Genomic DNA, 27,069 nt, shown 5'->3' with positions numbered 1-27,069 from the left:
GAGGGTAGAAAAGTAGAAGAGAAGAAATAGAACTTTTATGGCTAACATAAGTCATCAAAACTCGGCGCAGATGCTGAGAAAATCGAGGGGGAAAGACATACCTCCAACACGACTTAGGCGTTTCGAATAAAGTGCAGTCGTATAAAGAAACGACATCTGCGACTACTCTCTCATTTAACAGTGACCACTTTCTCCGTCAATTTATATCCAACGCAAAACATACAAAGGCACTTTTACCTTTTCGCGTTCACGAATTTTATCGTCTATTACACTTTTCATAAACAGACACTCTCGTGCAGTATTAATGAGTAAACGCTTTCATTATTCATTTACTTTCAATAAGTCATTTTCGAAGATATATCTTTTAAGAGTATCAACGTTCTTCTATAGTTGGATACTTGATGGTCCTAACAATAAAACCAGCAGATAACATTGAAAAAGAAAAACGACACTTTACGATCCAACACTAAATAGTATACTAAATTAATTGGTTACTTCTGGCTGCTCTTTTCTTTTATTAAGGGCCTCAATTGCGTCGTAAACAGAGTCACTTCTTTTACTCTAGGTTTTGCGGGAATGACGAAAACGAATTAATAGAACTAATGATTTCATCGTCATTAAATAGCTTCAATGATGGATAAAATAATGGATGAATCGTGAAACACAAGCGATAGCGTTTTACAGCTTTAAGCTGAAGAATTATAACACGCGAGAAAAAATAACTTTTTTCATCTAAGAAATTATCATTTTATAATCAGATCTACTATTGCTCAATTAATATTATGATTTTATTTATCACGCGCTCAATAATGAGGGTATCGTTAATCAATCCGAAATTTCCATATATTCAATTCTTAAAAATCCTAATCTTTCATTTCAACATAGCAATATTCACGTTATTTTTATTATATGTTAGTGTTATTTTATCGTTACTTAGTTGTTATTATGCTTGAATGTTATTACATATCTTTTTATGTATTAATATATTTTTTATTAGCAAAAATCAGCAGAGATTGGAATGATAAAAGAAAGGAAATAGTCTAATGAAAAATAAAAGTAAAAGACGACTAATGAAACTAAACAAATAATCAAATATCTATTGAAAGTTTTGTTTATATCGCAAAATAATATAAAAATTTAATAAAAAATATAAAATGACACCCGGTTAATCAGCTCTAAATATGTAAAAGTGAGAATTAATTGCAGACGCGGTTAAATAAACAACTGCTGCAATTATCAGTTTAAAAAATTATATTGTATCAAAAAGCGTACATCTCATTATCATTGGTAATGATTATATTACCAAATATTATTTAAATTGGTGAAAATTAAGCTTCTCTTACCATTCCTCTCCTCAGTGCCATAAAAAATACTATTACTGAACATGAAACGATTGAGTACATTAGGAAAAATTATAACCATACAAAGTTTTTTATTATTTAAAATAAATTTATTAGCAATAAGTGATTTTATTCAGTACCTGAAGCAGCGTATAAAAACTTATTATTAATGAAACCATTTAATTGACGCATTTCAGTGAAATTTGTATATACGAATTTCGCTCTGCACGCGTATAAATATTTATTGAAACTGCACGAGAACGTACAATAAAAAATATTCAATTTGAATTTTTCGTAATATGTTTCAGAAATTAACGTAACTGATGAAATAAGCTGTTTTATAGATATATCGTGAACCACAGTGAATAGCTGCTGTATTCATTAAGAATTAAACTTATAAAATAATTTGTATTTGAAAAATATAATTGGACATTTAACAATTCACAGAGAATTATTGATATTGGTGTATAAGCATTTAAATGAGGCTTGAATCATGGATTTGACGAAACAATACATGGGTGAAATTCAAAAAATTGTAAATACATGTTTTTTGGCCCTAAGTTTTTTATGGAAACTATATCCACATGTCTACTTGATATAATTCGTTAACAACAACCCTAAACAACTTGTTCAGATACTAAAACATTATTTAAAACACTAATTTTGGTCTGCATGACCGAAAAACAAGCAAAAATGTCCTCGTGTCACGCGTCGTGGGCGCAGAAGTATTTGTTTTTCAAAGAAAAATGTATTCAAATAAATATTTATTAAAAATCTACTACAATGATTTTTGAAGGTTTTACAAGGAATCGAATGGTGGGGTGCAGAAATGCAATAACTTAATAAATAGTGTTCAAAATTAAGCTTAAAGTTATGTTTTTTTTTGTCCTCGTGTCATGCTTTCGACATTTTATGGTATAAATATTTAAGAAGTCAAAAATTCAATGCTAAATGATTTCAAATATTAACATTTGTTTATTTTCTATCAATTGAAGGGGTTATTGGTATGATAAGTTGTATGTTAGGTGAAAAAATACACTTAAATAAGATCGTAAAAAAACGTACCTTTTCTCATGTCCTCGTATCACGCTTACTTTTTTTACGAAAAAAAAATACTATTGCGATCGAGTAGCGGGGAAAAGAAAGTACACGCCAAGAGCTTGAAAATGACTATAAAGTATATATTATTATTATATGTATCGATTACAAAGTAACAGCATAGAATAAAAAAAAGAAATATAAATGTCCTCGTATCACGCTTTTAAAGTTTAGTATTTCAAGAACTGTTTGATGAATTTTAAATAACTGAACGGCATTTTAAAGGCGACAGCAAATACTGCAATTTTATGTATTTCAATATTACATAGTATATTTTATAATTTTTTAACTTTATTTATTTATGGTAAAAATTTCTAAGTAAAAAATTGTAACTGCAAAAAAATAAAGTAAAAAGTATTAAAAATATTTTAAAATGCAGAAAATAATAGTATTTACCCGTACCTTTCGAATGCCGTTGGATTTCTTTAAATTCATCAAGTGGTTCCTGAGATATTTAAGTTTAAACTTGAAACTCTAAAAAAAAAGAAATTAAAAAACTTTTTTACGCCGCCGTTATTAAAAAATTCCAAAAATAGCTCGCCCATTCTTGTTTTCTTTTTATTTATGATATATATAAACGTATAAAAAGATGTAAAGTAAAATTAAAAAAAATTTTTTTTCATTTTTAAAAAATGTCATTTTAGCATTTTTTTGAATTTTACCCACATACAATAAGATTTATACTATATCAATGACTAATCAGATACACGTATGCGTAAGCGAGTACGTACGTTATCTCTATTATAAAAACTGAAAAAGGTCGTTAAGAAACAGTGACAATCTAAGCTTCGCTCAACATTGTTGTCAGAATATTGATTCTGATCACTCAAGTAAAAAAGAAGTCATTACTTCAGTACTGAAAATGTTCAAATTTACTTCAATTTTAATAGCAGCATTGTTTGTCAATCAAATTACTGCGCAATTTGACGAGAGGTAAGCCAAACAATGATAAGACTGTTTTATATTTTTATTGTAATATTATACAACAATTCGATATACATGAAGGAATAATTATTACTGAAATTTTTAATGGATATCAATTTTATATAAGTTCCACAATATATCATAATATTTCTTTCAAACGATCTTCAATATTTAAACCATTAGAAATATTCTAAAATTGTGTGCATATAGTTTTATCTTATCTAAATTATATAGATAAATACGCGATTTGATAATCTAGAGATAGTATAAAATTATCATCTAAGGGCAATTGAATAAACGATAATATGTATTTATTACTTTTCACTACTGTAAATCATGATTTTGATTACCGGTTTGAATACAAAATATCTATATTTGATTAGTTTCTATTTAATTAAACCACTGCAATACAATATATTTAATATGCGTTTTTTTTATTTTAGAAGCGTTGATGATATTCCACAAAATCTAACTGCATGTTATGATATGTTGGTATTTTCTCAAAGCTGGCCACAGACCAGTTGCTGGAATTTAAATAAAGTATGGACAACTCAAAAATATGCTTGTAGTATGTGTCAAATGCCAAAAAATAAAAATATCTGGACAATTCATGGGCTTTGGCCATCAAATAAACATGGCAAGCACCCATCTAATTGTAATGATGAAAAATACAACCCGAACTTATTAAGCTCTTCGTTAAGAACCATGATGAAAGAAAAATGGCCAACTTTTAATTTGAAATTAAGCATTGATTCTTTTTGGAGCCACGAATGGTCAAAACATGGAACTTGTGCTATGGCGCTGGAAAGTACAAATACATTACCAAAATATTTTTCAAAATCTTTACAATTGCTGGATCAGTACAACTTAGGTGTTGTACTTGCTGATTCCGGAATCATTCCAGGGAAAACATACAATTACAGTGACCTGTTTACAGTTATTCAGAATACTTTAGGCGTTAAAACGTACATAAAATGTGCTACAAATAACGTGAGGACATACAATAATGTTTATATAAATATTCATTATAACAAAACTTTCTTACAATAACAATATTTTTTCCAGATTACTAAAGAACAATACGTTCAAGAATTCAACGTTTGTTTCGACAAGTCATTTAAGCTTACAGACTGTTCTGATGAAAATCGAACAAACTGCAAGTCTGAGATAATTTATCCAAGAAATGCCAACACATGTTGATGTTTGCTCTAATTAACATATAACCATAATTGTCGACACTTTTTACTTCATTTTGTGAATTTGTTTTAATAATTGATATAGTTATGTTGATGATACCTACATATATTTTGTATGACAAAGGAGAAAAATTCTGCCATTTTAACAAATATACGCATTTGCACTTGCACAATATAAAGCTTGAAGAAAGAGCAATAGAGTACGGCTATTTTTACGCCAGACTTTTCGATAAAAAAGACTTCATGTTTGCTTAGAACTTTATTAAAAACTGGAGATTTCAATTTAATAATTTATAACAATATAAACAAACAGTAATTTTTAAGACTTTTCAATTTTCAGGAAATAAGCGAATAGTTAACCATGAATTAAACAGAACATGTACCTATCATATTAGAATAGATTTTTAGAGTTTGACTATATTTTATTTTTATATTTTTGTTTTAAACCTCTCTTATTTGAATATCTTTTACGTACAATAATATATCAGAAAACGTTCTTAAGTGAACTTTCAGTTTGTCATACTATCAAGATTATATGACTTTTACTTACGATAAATCTTATGAGTAAAATAGTCATACAAAGTATGTTATGCTTTAAAAATTTAGCCGACATAGTCATTTTTTTATGATCACTAACATTTATTTATGAAAATTAAGTCAATGTTTTACTCAACGTTTTCATAATATGTAATAATATCATGAAAAATCATATCATAACCTTTCCGTATATATATTTTTATACAAGTTTTTAAAATCCTTATACAGGTAAGTTGAATATTATACTTACATTTCCAAATACTGCAAATTAATAAAGAATATATTTCAATTTCATCATTGACCTTTGAATTATGTTAGGCTACGAACGATATAAACCTAAAGTAAAAAATGTTTTCAAGAAATGTGTTATCTAATCAATAATTTGATTTGGTACTGTGCACTGAAGCGATCTTAAGGCAATGAATAAATACATTTTCAAAAAAAAAAAAAACAGATGTCCAGATTTACTCGATTTATTAAGCGAATGGTTATTCGCGCTAATGGAGGATAAAAGGACTTTAAACTTGAAACCGACAATTTTGCATTCTGGCTTAAGTGGAGTAAACATGGTATATATACTAAAGAATTGATAGGACGAATGCACTGAAAAAGTACTTTTCAAAATGTTTATCATTACTATAGAAAAATATAATGTAAAAAGAGTATTAAATAAATTATCAATTACACCTGATCAAGTTTATTACTTTAATACTAACTACTGCACGCTTCAAATCAGTTACGATGTAATAGTTCATGTAGATTGTACTGAAAATCCATTATGTATTAATTTGTATAAAATTACTCATTGATTTATCATCAGTAAAAATAACGGTTTTTTAAATACTTAAGAACAATATTTATCTGCTTTCAGCATTCGTTTAGAAAAATCAATCAAGTTGACTTAAATTTGTTGTTTGAAAAAATGTTTATATGTGTGTATGTACGCAGTATATACACGCGAAGTCATTAGCTGCTTCAGTTTTATACGATAGAATTTGATCTATCTGTAAGATAATTTGAATTTCAAAAAATGTGATTTTTCAAGTTTTTCAAATTTGGTTTCTTCTATGGATTTCATTGTTATGCATCAATTCCACAATTTTTTATTACAAAATCTTGTAGTACTTGAATTTTTCTTTAATTTGAAAAAATTTGCTCTCCAGATGATATATTTGCAGAAGAAAATAATTCTATATAAAAATAGCTATTTCTGGTTTTTGCGATAACTGGCCTAATTTTCATTTAATTGATCTGAAACTTGGTACAAATATTACTTATTATAAACTATAAACTGAGTTTATTTTGCAGATCATGCAATTTATTAGTACTCTAACATGATAGGTACCGACAGGTTGCTCTGGATCCATAGCAATAAATTTGAAATATTTGTCCTATCTTAACTTTAGCCACAAGTAAGTTGTTGGAACTTAAATTCTCTACAGATCAAGACATTTGGATGTAGCCCTTGTGCTATACCAAATACACGTTATTATTCAAACAATAACAGTGGAAGTCTGGATGGTTTGTGACCTTCGAATAAACGTCGAGGAAACCCTGAGTATTGCGATCTTATTGTAAAATTCCAGGTGGATAGTTTCCACGATAAGATGTGCGCATTAAAATGAATACCAAATAATTCAACTTTCAGAAGTAAAAGAACAATATAGGTTTTTAAAACTCGAACGCAGCAATAGCTTGAATAATCTTCATCTCTATCGGATAATTTAAACTTTGGACAGATATAAAATGACAATAATGTCATACCAGGAAATGCATACGAAGCGCATGAAATTTATAATGCTATGCAGAGCTATTCGTTATGCGCACCGAAAATCCGGTGAATGTGACATTCAAATATTCGATTATGAATATGCGATTATTCGGTAACGTGCTTTAATAAATTAATAAGCAAGATATTTGACGTTGGATAAAAAGAAGAAGCAAAGTCACTGTGTATGTTTCGATAAGACGTTTGCATTAGCTGAATACAAGGATAATGATGACACAAGTAATTGTGAAAATTATTCTGAAAATGTAGCACTTTATGAAATAGTTATCGAAATGTGAAAAATGAAAGTCTATTATTAATATCCGGCGTTATTAACCGGTTGACTTTCAACGACAAAGTTATGATTACTTTTGACGCGGGCCTTATTGTCCGGAAAATTGCGACATCGGCAAAGTATACTTTACAGCCGTTCAATATGAAATTGGTAGCTGCATTCGGTGAAAGTATTCTCGCGAGGACTCGTAATAAGAGGTTTTAAATTGGGTTCAATAACTGGGCGTGTCAATCGATAGTAAAAGCACGCGAACGAGAGCTGAACTTTTGCTTTTGGTGGTGTTGACGGGAAAAATTTGCGTGTTGCTCGGGTGTGCGTCGCTCCCAAAGGAGGACGGGCAACAAAGAGCGAGAGATGATGAAAAAGCTGACCAATAGCGAAGGTAATTATGCCAGAGCTGGCTTTCTTGTGGGACAGTAACGGCAGCGTACGTGCTCGAAGGCGGCAGCAAATTCACTTTGTTTCATTCGCCTCACGAACGCTGAGAAAGCGCGAGAACGATAAATGAAGGACGTGTATCGTACAGTAGCAGATAGCCTAGCCGACCATTTATCTTTATCTTTTAATATATAGAAAAGAAACAAATTCGCGTGGCTTCGGCGTGCGTGGAATTGCGACAGCTGCAGCTGGCGTATTTGGCCAGTCACTACGCGTCGAGTGAAACAAAGCTTAGATTGTTTGCTGACAAATTGAATAATCAGTTGACAAGTGAGTTGTAGCCAAATGACACGGTTAAAGGAATTTGTCGGCTGATCTGACTAGGATAGATGAAAGGCCCCTTCGTAGACGCAAGTGAGCAAAGAAAAGAACAGGAGATTGAACAGTTGCAAAGAAAGTCGATTTTAAAAATGGCCGCGAGTCGAAGGCTTCCGATCAGTATTCGAGGCGCGAGTCGAAACGGGAGGGACGTGATTGAATCACGCGTGTATACGACCAAACAACCCTCGGGCATTTATACGTTGCCTCCCTTGGCTTTGTGCGGCAGTGGACACACCGGCCGAATAGTTTTCCTTGATACGTTATGTGGCGCACGCCCTGCGCGTTAGATTCCTCGACAAAGCTTTCTCTCGGCAATGCGCCCTTCGGTGCGATACTTAAACGGCATGCCGTTCGGCCATCATTTTAAAGCCAACGGCAATAGCGCGCTAGCATTATTACGGCAGTCGCAGAATAGTTTAACGCGAGAGGTCGTTTACGAGGCAAATATCTCGCATTGTCCGAGTGCACTGTTTGCAAGCTAATTGTTCAGTAATGGACGCTCAACGTGCCGCTCGACTATCGATACGGAAGTCTTTTCTTAATCGCAACGGTGCAAATAAGTGCTGCGCGATCATCGGCGAAGTAGGCGCAACGGAGCCTTCGCCGCGTACGCGCATGGAAGGTAGCCGTCATTCAGGGCGTAACAGCTGTCGCTCCTTTCTCACAGCTGCACAGATCGACTTTTTAATAGAGTCAAGTTATGCTCATCTCCATTATTCGCTAATACACGGATAATAACTGTTATATCTTATGATAAGGCCAATATCCCGAGAAATATTACGGGTCCGGCCGTAAACGTAAATTCAATAAGAGTTGGCAGACGCACAAAAGGTGGACGTACAAAAGGTAAGTATACGTGGCGGTGAAATGAAACAGTCGCGCTTACTCGGGAAATACTGCCGAATTCTGGAGCTTGTCGCCTCCATTCTTCAACTCCTCCCCTACACGGTAGCTTCGAGGCAAGCTTATATGATCGAAACTTATATCATGGCTCAGCTTCAGCCAATCCAATATAAAGACGCCACCACCGCCTCACCGCCTCACCGCCTCACCTCAATATCAAACGATCCGCTTGCGGAGACAAAAGTTTTAATGAAGCGATGGCGACTGAATACTAAGCTTTCCTACAGCAGCGCGTCTGGCATAAAAAGATGCAAGCCACAAGAAGAATCGATCCCCCATGGGGGTTGTTCAAATGACCCTAGGGACGCCAAGTTTTCCTATCTTTTTAACGACTTTTTTCGATACAAAACTCTTAAATTTTTTTACGCAAGGCACATTGTACTACACAGTGTCAAATCAAATTTACACGCTTCACAAAGACTGGATAGAAAAAAATGTTCCAAAATTTGGATCGATCGAGACACAAATTCAGCAATGTTTTATCCCCTCCAATGACATTTTCACGATCAATCCATGCTCGAAATATAAGATTTTTTTTATCAAAAAGACCATCATATACAAGTACATTTTTCAGCACTTGAATGCATTAAGGTTATTCTATCGTGACACATTTCAAAATTCATATTATGAATACATCATTCAAATAATACGATAAATACCTAATGATAATCGGACGGAAATAAACATTTACTCAAAGCTAATTCTAGAATTCACTGTGATAGCCATATCAGCTAACAATAATCCATGGCAATCCCGCCATCGTAAGCTAGTCACTTCGTGTCACTAGCAGTGACATAAAATTGATGAAGGATCAGCAGTGAATGACGATGTCTTGTTGGAAATAATTAGCTCATATTATTTGTAAGCTCTCTATGTTTTAAAATTATTGGAGCAAATTGTTGATGTAATATGTAATCATCTAATTGTTCAAAAGCAAGACAATAAATTTCATAGCGAGATAGGTAAATCGTGCAATTATTATTGAACTCTGGTTGATACTTGTTAACAATACTTATGCCTTTACTTTTAAGTTCAAATGTTCGCGTATAATGATTCACAATCTCTGATGCGAAAAGCTGAACTTTAAAACGCGAGGGGGCGCGCAGGAAAAGCAGACCACTCGGTCGAAAGGGGCAAAGGTATAACAAGCTGGACAATCGACGCGACAAACTATCAGTTGGTATGCAAATCAGGTTAATACGGAAAATCTACCCAATCTCTCGCGTGGGTAGCAGATCTGCCGACAAGTGTAACTAACAAACATGGGACAAAATGCTCGCGCGTATCTTCTTGAATTTATTTGTTAGCAAATTTTTTGGCTAATGCATACAGATAATTTTTCAGCCAATCTCCGTTCGTATTATAATAATCGAATGTTTACTTCCGATAATAAAAAGACTTAGAATTTAAAAAAAGGATTTAAAAAGGATCGAATACGTAAGCCTTCATTTCGTTGGTAAAATTTTCTTCTAAATAAACTTTTAAAGTTATTGCTGTCGCAATGGTGATATTCCATTACTTAAGACACGACAATTTTTTTTACCTATTCGGTTGTTTATTACATTTTGAAACATCTCAATCTAAATATTTGGATTTGTCGTCCAGATGCCTTGATAACAAGAAAATAAGCGTTTTCAAATCGCATGTACCATCATACATGATAAAGTTAAAAGTCTAAATGGTTAATGGTTAAAACAGCTAACATTATTGCTCAAGTAAGGTCTAAAAAAGTATGCTTCAAAGTACGATTTCACAATATTTATAACCGAACAATAGATACAGCTTTGTGACAAGAATCAATACAAAAGCGACGCGTATATAAATAAAAAAGAACACATGTTATTTGTGGATACCTTATAGCAGCAAACTTTATAGGATGCTGGTAGACATTGACCATCTGCCATTTCAACGTCTCGGCAAAAAATATCGGTGTCGTTCCAAACATTTTGTTCGCCGTTACATCAAAAGGAACAATTGTTAAACATATGTTTTCATCTTCTTATTTGGGGGCTTCATTTACACCAACAAAGGTGATTGTAGCAATCGGTACCTCCGGGCTGTTTGTCACATGTAACGCATACATCGCAGTTTATGTCCCTAATCAGCCTTAGTCCGTGAACTTCAGAGACTCGCTGCGGCGGCTGCTGCTGCGATCGCCAGCATCGATCGATGCGACTGTAGAGAGCGGCGTGCCACTACCGCTGTTGTTCCGAACATCTGCTTGACTTGTTTAGGATTTCCCCCTTCCTGAGCCGAATGTTACGACATGTGAACTTTCCGTTTGTTTTTTTGTTCCTATCCGAACGACACGTTCATCTACTTTACTCTCATAATTATTGTCCTTTATTGTTTATGGAAATCCTTATTGTTGCGTTCGCAATGGTATCTATCTTTCAAATAATACGTGTGATTGTGCCAGTTGATAAAGTGCTATTTCATACAATCACACCTACAAACAATTGCTGCATATTGCAATTGTAAAAGGACTTTGGAAGAAAGTTTGCATATCGTTAATTAGTATAAAGTGAAGTCGACGATCAGCAGGCCTGAAAGTGAACCGAGGTGAGAATGTAGAACAGAATTATCAGGCAGAAGTAAAAAGATATGGAACTAGTCGATAAAGTAGAACAGTCATACTACCCTCTGTTCCGAAGAGGTGAACCGCAGGCTGAGTCTTAATATTTGATGAATGAATGAGTCATAGGAGAGAAGTGGAAAGCTTCACGATCACAGCAAGTAGTAAAGAGATAAAAGTTATCATTGGAAAAATATCACATGAAAGTTGGCAGGTGTTATTTGGAATTGAGTTATCGGCTACGCAAGAGCAAAAGAAGAAATGCAAGCAAGTGATGCAGTTTAGAACAAGTCAGACCGAAATCCCAAAGGCGCGCTCGATAACCTCGAGAATCGAGGAGAAAGCGTGCGTTGTAAGATAATCAATGATGGCCGTAGGCGCGGGCAACGCACGAGCATCGCACGAGAATAGCAGAGAAGCGGCATGGCGCTTCCCCATCCCCAAGCAAGTGGGCAGCGGCGAGAGGAAGAGCGCCGAGGAGGCTGGCGCGAGGCTCAGAGCTCAGCGAACAAACGGACGCAAACAGACAGGCAGAGAGGAAGGTCGAGCGAGCGACGGCGCGCACAAAAGTAGCACACCGCGGTTGCCGTCGCGCCGAGAATATCCCAGTGGCGGTCCGCGCACATGTCGACTCGTAGTATCAGTCCCGCAGCGCTGCCGTGCGCCTGCGTGCTGCCGGCGACGCGCACGCCCGAACAAAGGAAGCCGGCACACGCTTCTCTCGCATCGCCGACACTTTGGGGACCGGCGGCGCACACCCGACGACTGCAGCACTCACTCGCGAACTTGCACTCGCTGTCCTCGGCGCCTTGTCGTCCGCGGATAAGCGGTTTCCAGTGTGCAATCGACGGCGACTCGGCGTATAACCGCGGTTAGAGCGTACTAGCGCGCGGGGCCGTCGCTCGGACGCTCTGCTGGCTGCCGGGTGTTGCCCCTCTAAAAAGCACCCCCCGCCCGAGTCAGCCACGCGCCAAGGTATCTCTCCCTCCCGCTCTCCGTCGCTGCACGCGCACACGCACACGCACACGCACACGCACGGGAGCGCGCACGGGAGCGCGCACGGGAGCGAGAGAGCGAGAGCGAAGGTGTCGCTGGTGGTGGTGGTGGTGGCGGCGGGCTCGATGGGGTATATCCCCAACCGGACGGCTAAGAGCGCCGGCGATATCCTTTTCTCGATGCCGCCGCCGCCACCGCCGCCGCCGCGGCACAGCTCACCGCGACGAGGGCTGCTCCGACGAAGTAGCGGCGGGGGCGGCCGAGGGGCCGACCAGCTCGTTGCGCTTTTGCGCCCCGAACTCGGGGGTCGGTAATGTCGTTACCTTTAACCTTCGCCTCCCAGCCTGCACGGCGCTTGCTCCGTTTACCTTACCAGAATAACTCGCGCCTTGTCCGCTGCGACGTTTGTTTCCTTTTCCTGCCGAGCAGCCAGCCTCGTGCGGGTATGTTGCAGAGGTTTTTCGTTCGCTCCAGCGGAATAAACACGAGGAATGTCGACGAGCGACCTACTCGGTTAGTCGTGCAGCATTTACGATTGGACGTGCAAGGGCGAAAGGCAACAAAGAAGCATGCAGAGTGACATTAGAAGGATGCGTACCCCATGAGAGAAAGCCTCAAAAGCTTTTACGCAGAAGCGAACCCATCCTCTTAATGGACATTAGTTGCAAGGTGCACCGTGGACTCTGAAAGAAAGGAAAGGTCGAATTGAGAAGGTGTAATAAATGACAGTAGCGCTTGCGAGCATCGATCGACGGAGAGACCTATTGTTCTTGAGCGCGGCCCGAGCTTTTGTGCAGCGCGCCCGGCCAATATTATCGGGCGCATAAATTAGCCGCGATACGTGACGCGCTCGGGCCTTCTCGGCTTTAATCGGTCGGCCGTTTAATTGGACCCGCGTGCGTGCCACTGCATACTTTGGCTCGCTGCGCGCTCGCGCGCCCAGCTTCGTCTTTCCCCATCCAGCCTACGAATATTCTCGGCGTTCGTCAGTCCCTTGGACTGCGATCGCCTGTGCTATTATTTCGTCCCAAAGTGTAAACTATCTCACACCCTCCTCGAGCGCTATTTCACGCGTGCTTCCAGCAATTTATCGCTAGTTTCGCTCGACCGATTATCTTCCCGTGCAGACAATGCTGCACTTGCACCTATCGTTCGCACGCCCCTTTCTATAAATTACGCATCTTTTCGTCCGATTTACCCTGGCATATTTCACCGATCGCGTCCGCGATTGCTCTTCTTGTTTTTCTTCTCGTCACGTGCAAGACATATTTTTCGAATGTATTCTGGTATGCGGGTGAAGCCTCGCATATCAAATGTGCATTGTATATTGCACTCGCACACCGAGTCCGCGGCATCGCGCGCGGCTGATATATTTATAATTGCGTGGTAACAACCAGGTCAAACTGCAGTGGTCATTATGATTCGTCAGTGAAAGCTGTCATCAGCAGTATTGTTGAAAAATATGAACAGGCCGAGATTGTCGTAGGCGAAAGCAAACTGGTGTCCGAACAAGTTACAAATCACGCGAGCCGATCGCTATAATAGGATCAAGAGTGAGATAGGCGAAATGCTCGCGAGATGCCCACTCGAATATGGAAGTTTGCGTGCGCATGAGCCTCCCCTCGTAAGACAGCCCGATATGGTATAGGATACGGGATAATATATAAGTTGAAGAAAAGGGAAAAAAATGCAAAGTACGTATCGGTACGCATATAAGTTAAAGTTGAAGGGCTGGCGTATGCTGCGTTCAGGTTTTGTTCCGAAAATCCAGTTGATCGAATTTGTAAGGTGATATCCCAAGAGAGGTGTAAGCCAGGCACGCGAATTTTGATGCGCTTAGCATATAAACTGGCGGGATTACGCGCGAGAGAGAAGCCGCGTGGCGCGCTGCGTATATCCGGTCTATATCAAATTTTCTCTCCTCAGACGTTGCTGTGGTTGCCGGCATGGCTGGCGACGACGTTTTATCCGCGCCACTTTTATTATCTCACTGCATGCTATTTCAGCTGCAAGCGTACGCAGCTGCCGGCGTTTCATTTTAAGTTGCGGTTGCGCCCGCGCGGACGTGTCTCGAGCTCGCGAGCGCGAGCGCCGCTGCGGCTTGCAGGGCGCGCGCCTTCGACCCGCGTGTCGTTGCCACTTTATCGCTCATTTTGGAGCGTTAAGCGCGTGAGTTTCGGCCGAGAGAGTCGTAGCGAACGAGTGCGCACTCCCATAAAATGGGCCGAACGACATCGGAAGCGGAAATGCCGTGCCGTTAAGATTATAAACACGTTGCACTCGACAGACGCAGTTTACGATTGTTTTGCCTATCGCGTATTTCGTCTAATACTACTGAAGCGACGCGAACAAGCAACAAATCAATTGTGTAGACCATTGAGGTGCACGAGTCGCTACTATTTCAAGCTGCTCGCTATAGCAGGACAATGGCAGAGGCAATAAATGGAGTGCCGATGAAAAGCAGCTAACGATTCGCTGAAAATCATATATCATATCTGGATGGATGTACAGTACCGACAATGGGAGCTGCCTACTCAAAGAGAGAGAAAGGGTCGTTACGGCAGCGCGCCAAGTAATAGAAAGCATCAGTCGTATCGAGTCGATTGCGTCAAGTGGTCCGCGCACACGTACGCAGGCGGCATAGCTAGCGAGCGCGGCTAATAAAAGCCTCGTAAATCAGGCGCATCTCAGGGAAGAGCCTTTCCATCGAGAGCGCGGCGCGAAGCGCTCTCCAAACAAGGCGGCTAGCGGGTCGGCGCCAGCAGTGCCAAATCACCGACGGGCGCGGAGCGCAGGTGTCTCGCGAGCTTTTCGATCACTTAAATAACCTCGCGACAGCGAATCTCTCGGAGACCTGCAAAAATCGCATCAAATATTTACTTCCATCGGCAGTCTCCGTCCGTGTCTGCCTGCCTGCCTGCCTGCCTGCCTGTCGTCGACCGAGGACTCTTTGAAACTGCTTTTCGCGCGCTCAGCCGAACAACCGAACTGCGCGCCTGTAAATTTGCTTTTTATCTCGTTTGCCAAGTTTACCTTCGCACTGTTCAACGGTGTACTCTTCGCGCTCGAGCAGTCGTTTCACGACGTTCGCTTTAACCTCCCTCAACTTCCGCCAATTCTCTACTAATTTTCCGCAGTTCGCTACTGCATGCTTCGGCAATTTGAAATTCAGCGATAATCCATTTGCCATATTTTTCAAAAGTTCGCCGCTTCAAACGCATTCGATGTAACAATAGCTTTGCCGAGCTTGCTCGCTGGCTTTCGACGCCAAAGGATATTGCATTAAAGAATAATTGTGAGTTTTTGCTTGCATAATTCACGCATTAATGGCGTTGTATGGAAAGTGAGCGTCGAGCGGAATTAAAAGCAGCCGCATGGAAATCGCGATAGAATTTTCATGGAATACGCACGCTCCGCACTGTCGGTTTGTTTGTTCGCCGACACGGCACTCTGCGAGCAGCTAAATGATATTGCACCAGCAGAAATTGCAGCGGGTTTTTCCGTCGAGGGAATTGGTGCTTTCTCCTCGACGTGCGCGTGCCCTCGACTTCCTCTGCCAAAAATACGATTCACGGACCGTTTAAGACTAATCAAACTGCCTTCGGCAGTCGAGCTGCTCGCTCTCCTCCCGGCTCTCTGTCCGACGACCAAACAGCTACAACTTCTTCCTTCATCGCCTCTCGATCCGTTGAGAAAAGCAGGGCCGACGCCCTGCGCTGCACTGGCTGACTCGCGTCCTCGAATCGAAGCCAAGTGCGTGCCCGACAGGCACCGACAACTAAAAGTCGAATTTCACATCGCAGATGGAACGAACTCCGAAAGCGTAGGGCGCACAGCGAGCGAGACGCGCGCCTTATAAATAGCCCTTGGGAAAGGCTGAAAGGCCGTTTCACGGACGCACCGATCCGGCTGTCGTCCGCGAGTGCAAATGACAGCGAGACTGTCGAACCCGTAACCTCGACTCCGCTAATTCTGACGAATGCACCGCTCGTGCGCGCGACGCATTGTCTCGGCGGGCTCTTCGCTCATCGTTATCGTCTCTCTCTCTCTCTCTCTCTCGTGGGCCTAACGAGCGCGCCCAAGTTGATCGTTGCTCGCGCGCACCTAGCCACCAAGCTTATAAATATAAATGAGGGCAAGTGTCGAGCGGAAAGTTCCTCGAGTCCGCCCGACTACGGGGGTGCCGGGCTTCGCGAAGGTGTACACTGCGTCGCCAACTGAAAATTAGACGAATTTCCCAGTGCACGCGAGGCGCCTAACGAGGACGCGCGAAGCGTGCGGCAAAGCTGGACGAGTCGAGAGCCGATTTGGCTGTAGCCGTGCCGCGCTCGCCAAAGGCCAGCGTTGCGCGGCATATTGTCGAGAGAGAAAGAGAGAAAGAACGGGAGGGAGGGAAGGAGGGGCAAGAGAGTATAATAAAGCGAAATTCTTTGCGCGCAGGAATTCGATCGAGAGCCGGCTATGAATTTTAAACACACAAACATGATGATGGTGCACATTGAAGACAACGAGGAGCGCTCGCTAAGAGGGACGAGCGGCGACCGTACGCCGCCAGGCTGCGCGAGCGCGGAAAAAGTGCCAAGAGCCGCACACAAAAGAGAATAATGAGGCGCGAAATTGAGTGCAAAATAAAGAAGACGACGAGGCGCGGAGCTGCCGCAGCGGCGAGCGGCAGCGAACGCCGGAGCAAACGAGCTTTCGCAAACAAGCAGGCCGTGCAAATTATCTGAAATAATTAGCTCGATGGAGAAAAAGGCTGGGTTTAGGCAGCACCGCCTACCGCGAGAGTGAGCGCGCGAGCGCTGCGCTCGGCGTCGGACAGTCCGCAGGCAACTGGACGAATAGATAAATAGCTCGGCTTATTGCGCGCGGATCGACTCGACGCGCGCCCACTTCGATTTCGCGGCCGAGAGCGAGGAGCTTTAATATCGCAGCGGCTCGTGTTTGCCTCGGTAGCTCGTCAAACACTCGCGCGCCCCAATGGAATTCCATTCAAGGCCGGCAAATGGGCTAATAAGCCGCTGCAAGCGAACAAAGTCGGCGAGCTACGAGCTCATTCCGGTCGAGCGGAGAGCGAACGCGAGCCGGAGAAGCGACTAATTTGATCGCGGATCCAAAAAAGGAGAGGCTGCGCTGACGCTCGCCGGAGACTAACTCACGGGAGCTATTTGTTGCTGACGTTGGTGCGCTAACGGACAGCCGTTGCCCGGAGACAAGCGAAAGGAGATGGCATCGGCGCCCGGCAACCTAAATGGCAAACTAATCCCGCCAGGCCAACGGGAGGCCCGGAGAAAAAGCTGCACGCTCGCAGCCAGAGCGTTCACCCTGCGAAAACAAGCGTCGCAGATAAGCGCTCGCCCTCTTACGTGGGAAGCGCGCGCTGTCGGATTAAGCTTGCTCGCCGCGTGTACTCTTCGGTGCAGCTTTTGCCGCAGACGCGACGCCCGACCGGCGCACACCTACCAATCGAAAGCTCCGCCCCTGCCCCCTCGGCCCTCTCTCTCTCTCTCTCTCTCTCTCTCTCTCTCTCTCTCTAAGCTGAATTACGACGCCGATTCACGTAGTCGCCGCCGGACAGATCAACCGATTACCTTTCTCCTTATCCGAACTCGCTCGCCACGCTGCGCCCGCTAAATTCGCCGACTTTACGCTTTTTTCCTCTCGGCGCCCTGCTGCTGGACCCTCGTGCCGACGAGCACCCCACCCCCGGCTGCAGGACATACCCGCCGATAAAAACAAGCGGTATTTCAGCGCTAACCGATCGCCTGGTTCCGTTTATTCAAGCCTCTTTTATATGCAAATCTCGTCATTAACGTCGCCACTTTTTTCCCTTTTTTTCCGCTTTCGCCGTCTTGCATCCATATACCTATATCTATATGTACATATGTGTATCTATATAAGAGCACAATCTATTTCACGTTGGAGAAACAAAGTGAACAATAAGAAACGACTGCGAATTTAAAATGCATGCGATCCTCTTATCGCACACCCACCCCAAACAGCTGTACTCCCCTAGATGCATGTTTCTATGAATGTGTAACACGTAAATAAAGCAAGAACAAAGAGATATTTTACCTGGGAGTTTATGCAACGCAACTAAATCAAAAAGAAGGAATTTGAAAACGCTTTGAATATCAACATAATCCAGTGGTTTCGGAATGCCAGATAAATAATGTTATGGAATTTTTTCCGAGTCTAGCGACACATCCCTATTTCAGTTGGAAATAGCATAACATTTGTTTTACATTTATGAGCATTTCTGGAAAGCCTTTCATAGGAGGCCAAAGGGAAATTTGTCTATATTTAGCCTGAAATTTAGCCGAAGTTACTCCATAACATTTCATCCAAACAAACATCGCTTTGTAGGAAGCCTCCCGCCTACATCAAGTTTTTCATTACCTAAGCTGAAAACCCCTAACTCATCGCAGTTCTCCCTCTGTGCGCACACTATGCTCTCTCTCTCTCTGAGGTATTTTCAAATCGATAATATGCTCTAGTAAGCTGGCAAAAGTTTCACCGTCCAGCATTGATTTTTACAGGATATATTCTAATTTACTTGAACGTTGCGTGCCAACGAAAATTAGTCATGCACATCCTAACAGATCTTTTACTGAGTGTGTTTTGTAATCAATATTCAGAGGCGAAAATGGCTTTTTCACGAGTAATAGGCAAATTAGGTTAATTTTAGTTTTCTATTGTCGTAATGAAACAGAGTTTTATGTAATACACTAAGATATCAATGAGGAACAAACATAATATAGTACATTTTAAGGCAACGTTCACTAAATACAAATTTGGTTGTCTTGTAACAGAAGGATCTTTTTAATAACCTATAACGCTCAAGCTTATGTTATAATCCGCTGTGTAAAATCAAGTTTCTGATGTAGAAATATCCATAAAGGTAAGCAGGTATAGAAGAAAAAAATTACTAAACAAATCTAAGCAGGACAGTTATTAAATCAGGTTGCTGGCTGCATTTACAGTAAGTAAAATAAGACTTAATTATTTGCTATAACTGTTAAAACGATTGACATGCAATAAAAGTAGGACGAAATCAATAATTTGTAGTCTCACGACGTGAAACGAGTGAAGCAATGGGTTATTAAGAAAAATACTATCATTGGTTGTGGGGAGAGAGAGAGAGAGAGTGAGTAAGTGAGTGAGAGTGAGTGAGAGAGAGAGAAAGAGAGAGAGAGAGAGAGCTGGAGGCGACTTGACGTTCACTAGTACAGAGGTTCCGTGCGCGTTACGTTTAATCGGATTAATTTGAAACTCCGCAGGGAGATTATCAACGGCGGCTTGCGTGCTTGGAACACAAGGCACACACAAGTCAAGCATCGATGTATATAAGCTTCGGCATAATCTTACACGTATGCGGGATCTCTCTCTCTCTCTCTCTCTCTCTCTCTCTCTCTCTCTCTCGTGTATGTGTGTGTCGTCAAGTATAAAGCAAAGTACTTGACGTTTCTTGCTTCTCCTTTTTTCTTCAACTCGTTCGCTCGCAAGTCCGGCACTTGTCGCGGCGGCGGTGACTCGATGAGCTTGTAAATGGTTTCTTGGCGGCGCTGGCGGTGGCTGCGCCTATGGATATCAGATATGCACGCGCGACTCTAAGTGAATATTCTGGCCGCTAAGTGCACTTCAGCATGTGATTCGGTCGTGGCTAAGAACCCGTGTAATGCGCAATGCCGCCCTCCGGACGCTAATGCACTATTACGCCAACGGATTGAACATTATCCTACGGCGCTTATTTGTGTGTGTGTGTGTGTGTGTGTGTATGCGCGCGTGTGCGTGTGTATAAATATAGACGCTACATTTCCCCTCTCATCAACAATGTGTTTACGTTAATGAAATTCAATTTTACAACTATTCACACATCCTGATGACTATATCGCCTGACTTTTCACATTTCTTTGTTGTGCTTTTCCATGTATGCCATGTGGGCATATACGTATACCTACGAACAAGCTATTATAATGAAATTTCTCGGATAGCATAGATTGAGAGAGAAGAAGCTTTTTATGTCGTCATTACACATAGAGTATTTTGTTAGAAGTAGATTTGTCCAATTATATGCTTCTGTTCGCAAGTTTGTTTATGAGATCGATTGTTTTACGTCAGATGATAAAATCTCACAAAAACGTTCAAATTATCAAAGTTTGTCGTTAATTTTCTCTCGTTGTCTTTTAAGTATACAGCAAATCAAAGTAGTCGTTTTTGAAAAATTCTATTTGAAATGATTAACCTATACGATTATAAAAAGCCATCGAAAAAACAATGTTATTTAACAAAATACATTTGTTTGCTCATATAAATTACTTAAATAAGTGAAACACATCACTTTTTACCATCAATATAGTGTTTTTCGAACATATTATTAACTTTAAATTCTTTTTAACTTTTAATCATAACTCGTTATGCAGTTTAGTAATTAATTCGTTGAATTGTTGGCTAGTTTCAATTCATTTTCATTCTCATCGCTAACATCGAACTGCTACGTAATAAAATCGGGAGAGACAAAATTATTATGCTATTATTGAATCAAATAATTATTTGATTCTACAATAATATAGCCTTAATTTTTGAGCGAAAATTCATTCAAATGAAGTGAGGAGATTCTTAATATACGACTATCCAACTAGTTATTTTTAGACCAATATATTTGGAAAAAATCGATTTCTTACGTTAAGAGTAACTTGTTTTAAATTAAGAATGAAGTATCAATACTTTGATAGCATTATTTCCTCTTTAAGTTTCAATTTATTTAATATGAAAAAGTGCTATCAAAATAAACAATGTCAATTTAAGTATATAAAAAATTAGAGAAATTTTTTTGTAGTGTTGCTTACGTTTTCTTAGCTTGATTTATCGTTACGGACGTTGAGTTCCATTTTGCTTAATGAAAGAGAGCAAAAAAAAAAAAAATAAAAGTTACACCATACAGATAGAGAGACTCATCGAAGATTGTTCGCTGCGCGGTACACGACTTGTACTGCCTTTGAAATAGAGAAGGGAGCTAATTAAAAGCCGCAAGTTAAGCGCAGTTTGATTCTCTCTGCGTAATAGTGGAAGGGCGTCGCTCGAGGAACGACACGCAATTCGAGAAAGTAACTTTCACTCCTTTGAAAAGTGAAAAGACGAGCAACCTCGACTAATTAACGCCACTCGCGAGCTAAACCCAGCCCCGATTTCTTTTTTTTTAACGTGTCCCCCTACGTCTGAACTGCATGGCACAAATATTTATGGTGGCTCCCTGCTTGGTACACGTCAACTCGGTTAATGCCCGCCACGTTTTCGTTCGAGTTTTAATTTACTCTAGAAATTGTATTTCAGCCAAGCGGCTATTTGAATATTTTTCAAATATCGCTGTAGTCAGCGCATTGTCAAACGAAAATCCAATTGGACTCTCGGCTTGATATGCAAGCGTTCAAAGCACTTGGTAAACGGTTGTTTAATTCAAATGCTTGCAATATTTTCCTCGCAAAACACGTCTCATTGTCTCGTGTCGCGTCGGCTCTTCGATGAATTTTCATTCGACACGAAAACTACCGCTGGATTCTATTTGTTAAAATGGCATGAACTATCGTGACAAACGTTCTTTAGGTGCAAGCTTATCAATTTCCAAGTGCAAGTGCTGTTTGTATTTGAGATCGCACTGGAGTAAAAGAGTCTTGACGGCTTAACTGTTTATTTGATTGGTGTTTATCTTTTTGCTTGGACTTGATATGTATCGCGCCGGGAAAATCGTAAAAGTGAGCAGGACGGTATAGTCATTGGTGCGTGAGTCGCAAGCGAAGGTAAAAGCGTTTTGCTCCTTTAAAGATTTTTTCGCGTTGGGCACCGATTCATACGGATATATTTAGCCGGCACAAGCTTTTATCTGGCTCTCGAGTGCAGCTTGTCAAGTGTTCTCTCGGTCCCTTTTGCCAGGCGCGCAGTGTGCTCTCCTTTGATCGCGAGCGAGCATCGTCGGCTAGCTCCTTCTCAATCTTGCCGTATACGAGAGCGCGCCGCTCAAGCGAAAGGGACTCGCACGCGACATTCGTCTGAAAGCTAACGCGTAAAGTGCATGCGATACTTTTCTCTGCTCGCGCGAGCCTGCGCTTCGGCATATTTGGTCTTGGATTCGTGCTGCGCGTCGTATACTCGGCCGGAAATCTTTCCGAAATCTTTGACTGGTAGCTGATCCTTTTGCGGTAACGCGCGAGTGGAGTTAGGGCTGGCGGGGAAAAAACAGCGGGGAACGAAGATAGCTCGATAGCTCGTGTACATTTCCATAAATCTATTATTCGGCAAGCGCACGGGCTGAATCCGAGGGAGAGTGAGAAAGCAACGTCGAGTGAGATTAATCCGAGGCGGCCACGTAACGAGGCTATAAAAGGCCGCCTCTTCTCGGACAATATCGCGAGCTGCTCGGTGCCGTCGTCGCCGGGAACGAGCGTGCACGAGAGATCATCGCGAGCTGGACGCCACTGACAGCGGCAGCGACGACTCGACGTCGCTCGTACGAGCGCGAGGCACGAAAGCTCAGTCCACCGCGCTGGCTACGTCTTTATGTGCGCTCGACACGAGAGATCGCGTGGAAAAGTCCTCGTTCGAATATGCATCCGACGCGCTTTGTTCACTTCCTCGAGGCGGTTACGCTAATTTCTAACTTTTTCCTCGGCTCGGCTCCCGTTTATGCTTTTCGTTCTCTTTTTCACGCACCGTAGATGCGAGACGCCAAGGAGAATAGATAGGAATACGCGATAGCGCGTCTGGACAGTTATAGTAATTGCTTTTATGAGCTTTTCTCGGATTACACGCCACGTGTACATCCTTTCGCTCTCTTATCTCCACTTTTATTTATGCACATTCATAACCTGAATTATCACGCATCATTTCAGTCGCGATTACACCTTGAACGTTTCAAAAATTCATTACGGCTCCTTGTTTATTTAGATTTTTACGCGTGCGATCAATAAACGCCAATCTAACCAAGTTTTTAAACGTCCTTATAGATTTTCAAATGCTATGGCTGATTAAAATATTTCGCGTACAACTTGAGTGCTTATTATTACAGCTGATACGAGCTTTTTCTGTGTCAACGTAATTATCTCGATTGCAAGATGAAACAACCCTTACATACAAGAATGAACCACTTGACCTAAATAAAACTCTGCCTCCAGAGTAATCAGCTCTTATGTGGATCGCTCGGCTAAAAAGTTGTTCCAAGTTTTTAATGACCTCTTTATAAATCGAAAATATATACGAATCGATTCTTTTTTTAAACTCAGTTTTTTCAAAGAATAAAGTTATGTCTATGTCAGATCGAATGAGAATCCAATAAATTCAGAGAGTACGCGATGTTTCCGAGAAAAAAAAAACCGACTACACGTTCGGAAGACTTTGGAGCCCACACGTAGTCGATAAAAGCTGTCGGAGGAGCAGTCTATCAAGTAACGCGAAAGCAAGTAAAGCGGTGCGTTTCCACTTTTATATCCAACATTGTATAAACACGGAGTAGCTCCGTTTGCAAGTAGAGCCGTGTTTTCTTGCGTGCATCTGTACAATGCTCTAGTCAGCTTGAAAAATAAGTTCGCCGCAAAAACATTTCGCATTAATTTACGGACAAGAATTTTAATTCAGTGAAAATCAAGCGATTGACAATTGCATACGAGTGAAAGGAAATTTTACGATCGAGCTTACGATTTGGATAAACGAATTAATATTAAGGAAGATTACGTGTAAAATACCTGAGATAAAAAATGTCTTGGGAAACACTCATCGACGCGGATCCCAATCATAAGCACATTGTAAAAAAGTAGAAACAAAGCTATTCACGTCACTAAAGCACACTCGCGAAGTGGTACTCGACGGGTCGCAAGCTCGCTCGAACCGGAGCAAGCGCGATGTCGGCGGCGGCACGCGCGCCACCAGACTGCTGGCATTCCGAGAGCGGGCTCGCAAGCCAACCTCGGCTCGGCGTCACCCGCCAACGCTCGGGAGGACTCGGCGCGGAGCACGTGGCGCGAAGCTCCGCGCAGAGCCGAGCTTGCGGCTGTTGCTGTCCGTATACCCGCGTGCGCGTGCGTGTGCGTGTGCACTGTACGGAATTTGGTCGCGCGAGGAATTTCACTATAAAAGTTAATTAAACTCCGGAATTTTCAGGTACCTACAATACTGCTGGCTAGCCGCGGTTGCGCTCGCGCTAATTACTTGCACTCCCCTCGTTCGTACTTCGCTTTTTTGCTCTCTCTCTCTCTCTCTCTCGTTCAGCAGCAGTGCCGAATTTCTCTGGAGCTAGTTATTTCGCGAGAGTACCGAGCCGCGGTCTCTGAAATATTTGTATTTGGTGAAATAGCCACATACCAATAGAAAGTTGTACGACGTGGACGAACGATGTCTTGTCACCACGCGTGAGCTCTGCTGTCCTCCTCTTAGAGAGCATTAATATTCACAATGTAAATGCGAGCGATTTAGCGCCATTTGGAACGACTAGCGAGTCATTTGCCATTTAATAGGACGTCAATTATCTGCGTCCAATGGCAATAAAGTGTTTACGGTTTAGTCATGCATGGTGAATTACTCGTCATTAGCTATTATGACGATGAGTATTGCAGTTTGCGGTACGGACCGAATGCTCGCATTCGAGCCAGTTTTATTTATTTTAATCGTCGTTCGCTGGAAATGCATTCTGATTTATGCTCAGCAGCCGAGTTCGGTCGAATGCTCGTGCGAGCAGTATATCGCAATGGACATTTGACAGCGAGTGCAGAAACGAAGGAAGCGAAAAGTTGCGGAAAGCAGGTGGGCCGCGGTACGCGTCGGAGATGCTCGTTCGGCAGTCGCAAGCTCGTACTCGTAATGACAAACTCGCACGCTGTAGGCGCACGTGTATGCGGCTAAAAGCAAACACTGCACAACTGCGAAATTATCCACGCGATTGAAGGGGAATGCGCACGTCGACGCACAGACGGCTTCTGCAAAATTAAGCGGACCGAGTGTACGCGCAGATAGAGGCGTGCAGACAGAGAGGAGGAAGCGTATATATGTATATATATATATAGATATATACGAAGCGAAGGCTAGACCGACCGAGGGGATGGGCATCGCATTGATATTCAGCGACGAAGGCCGACGAAGGCCCAGCGCAGAACTCGTCCCCTGCGGCGCGTGGCACGCTTGATGAGCCCGGGCTGCTTTGGCCCGTCGCGGAGCGCGCCGCGCCGAGCAGGTTGCGCGCTGCGAATAATCCACGGGATGGATGGCTGCGATATCGCTCGTCGCCTTATCGACGCGACGACGAGCCCGGGGATGCGCGGCCAGGGGGAGCTTGCAATCCGATCTCTTCTGGATACGGACTTTTATCGACGGGGGCGCGCGAGCTCGCATCTTCCATCCACTATTTTCGCGACGCACCTCGGGCGGTGCCTCGTTTCGGTCCTTACTCTGAGGCGGTCGATTCGAGGCATCGGCCGTTCCGCCGCGAGACACCCATAAAAATAGATGAGAGTATAATCACGCGGGCGCCTTAATGGATCACAATAAAGCAGAGCTGCCGCGCGCGCTGGCATTGGTGGAAGCTGGCATCGAAATTGCAGCTTCCTCGTCACTTAGCGTAACAGACAAGTTAGCCCGTCGTAAAATGCAAAATACGCGCGAGACCTTGAAAGCCAAAGAATAAAGAAAGAGAGGGGAAAAGAAGGGAAAAGAAGGTTGCGCGTGCGCGGTCGTTCGGTCGAAGGGCGAAATGATCGACGGGCATCGGCCCGGATGAGGCGAGCACGGCGAGTCCGAAGTTCATCCGCGTGGGTGCCGGTGGCTTTGGCGTCCGTATGCGAGAGGCGTCGGCCGCTCGTAAAAGCGCGCATTTCCTTGGGTTTGCCCATCTGCTGCGCCGTCCCGCGGCTCATCCGTAGTCGTTCCGTCGCGGAGAGCAGGAACAGCAGCCGCGCGAGTCGCGTCACTTTTCCAGAAGCTCTCGGAACAAGTAGGCAGAGCAGAGTGAATAAAGTGCCCGTTAAAACGCACGCGCGACGCGAGCAGAGCTGTATGATTACGGCGAATGGGGCTAATAATTGCACGCGCTTATGAATGTCAGAGGAGGCAGCGTAACAGGTTGGCCGACGATAAAACGCCGCGAGTCGGTCGGGGCCACGTTCGCGCCTGTCAATAAAGTCGCTCGGTTTCTTCGGCTGCAACGTTGGAAACATACGTTTGTCCTTATAGCCGAAGCCGTAGCCGGTAAGTGCGCGAACGGTTTGGGCACTCACCTCGAAAAGGGAGTCAAGGCCGTAAAGATATCGCGCGCGCAGATTCGAGTTTTATACGCGTCTCGCGAGTGCCGCGCTCGTAAAGCGCCGAGCTGCGAGGCGGCCGCGTGCATCAAAGTTTTAAGGCGCTCCGATAAAAGGATTTGGGGAAGGCGGCGGCGGTGCCGCGCGGGAGCGAGCGCCGAAGGAGCAGCGGCGCGTCGCCGAAAGCGCATCGATCAGTTTTCAATGTGAAAAGAGAAAGGGCCTCGGTCGCGCTTTTGGCCTTGCCAGCCGCGAGCGCTTTACGAGCGGCGTAAGCAAAAATAAATGCAGCTAACAAGCGCAAGCAGGCCTGCGTGTCCGAGTGCGCGAGTGTAGGCTATTCTCGCGGACGTCCGCGTTCTCCATAAAAAGCCGGAGTTTACGAGGCGCCGCGTGTGT

The 27,069-nt window shown here is 42.5% G+C and overlaps 2 protein-coding genes across 6 annotated transcripts in view; one reads left to right on the top strand and one right to left on the bottom strand.

Moving 5' to 3' along the window:
- LOC131663696 (prickle planar cell polarity protein 3-like) overlaps positions 1-27,069 on the bottom strand; it is a 120,532-nt gene that overhangs the window by 54,680 nt on the left and 38,783 nt on the right. Inside the window, exons 1-2 of one of the 5 annotated variants that reach the window (XM_058934250.1) lie at positions 24,127-24,242; positions 12,990-13,074 (exon numbers count right to left, since the gene is read on the bottom strand). The exons of 1 other annotated variant lie outside the window; for it this stretch is intronic. In XM_058934250.1, the coding sequence (XP_058790233.1) occupies positions 12,990-12,994 (5 nt within the window). In that variant the 5' untranslated portion in view covers positions 12,995-13,074; positions 24,127-24,242. Of the gene's footprint in view, positions 1-10,673; positions 10,809-12,989; positions 13,075-24,126; positions 24,293-27,069 lie in introns of those variants that run through there. 3 more of the 5 variants (XM_058934251.1, XM_058934249.1, XM_058934248.1) reach the window with 3 other exon arrangements.
- Positions 3,219-5,712, top strand: LOC131663698 (ribonuclease Phyb-like). Its single transcript, XM_058934253.1, has 3 exons — positions 3,219-3,371; positions 3,806-4,352; positions 4,428-5,712. Exons 1-3 carry the CDS (start codon positions 3,301-3,303, stop codon positions 4,560-4,562), a joined length of 753 nt encoding a protein of 250 aa, XP_058790236.1. The 5' UTR covers positions 3,219-3,300; the 3' UTR covers positions 4,563-5,712.

This window comes from Phymastichus coffea, unplaced genomic scaffold (genome assembly GCF_024137745.1).
Source record: "Phymastichus coffea isolate CEN01 unplaced genomic scaffold, Cenicafe_Pcof_1.1 PCOF00038, whole genome shotgun sequence".
Lineage (NCBI taxonomy): Eukaryota > Metazoa > Arthropoda > Insecta > Hymenoptera > Eulophidae > Phymastichus > Phymastichus coffea.
This window is presented reverse-complemented; position numbering and strand designations above follow the sequence as displayed.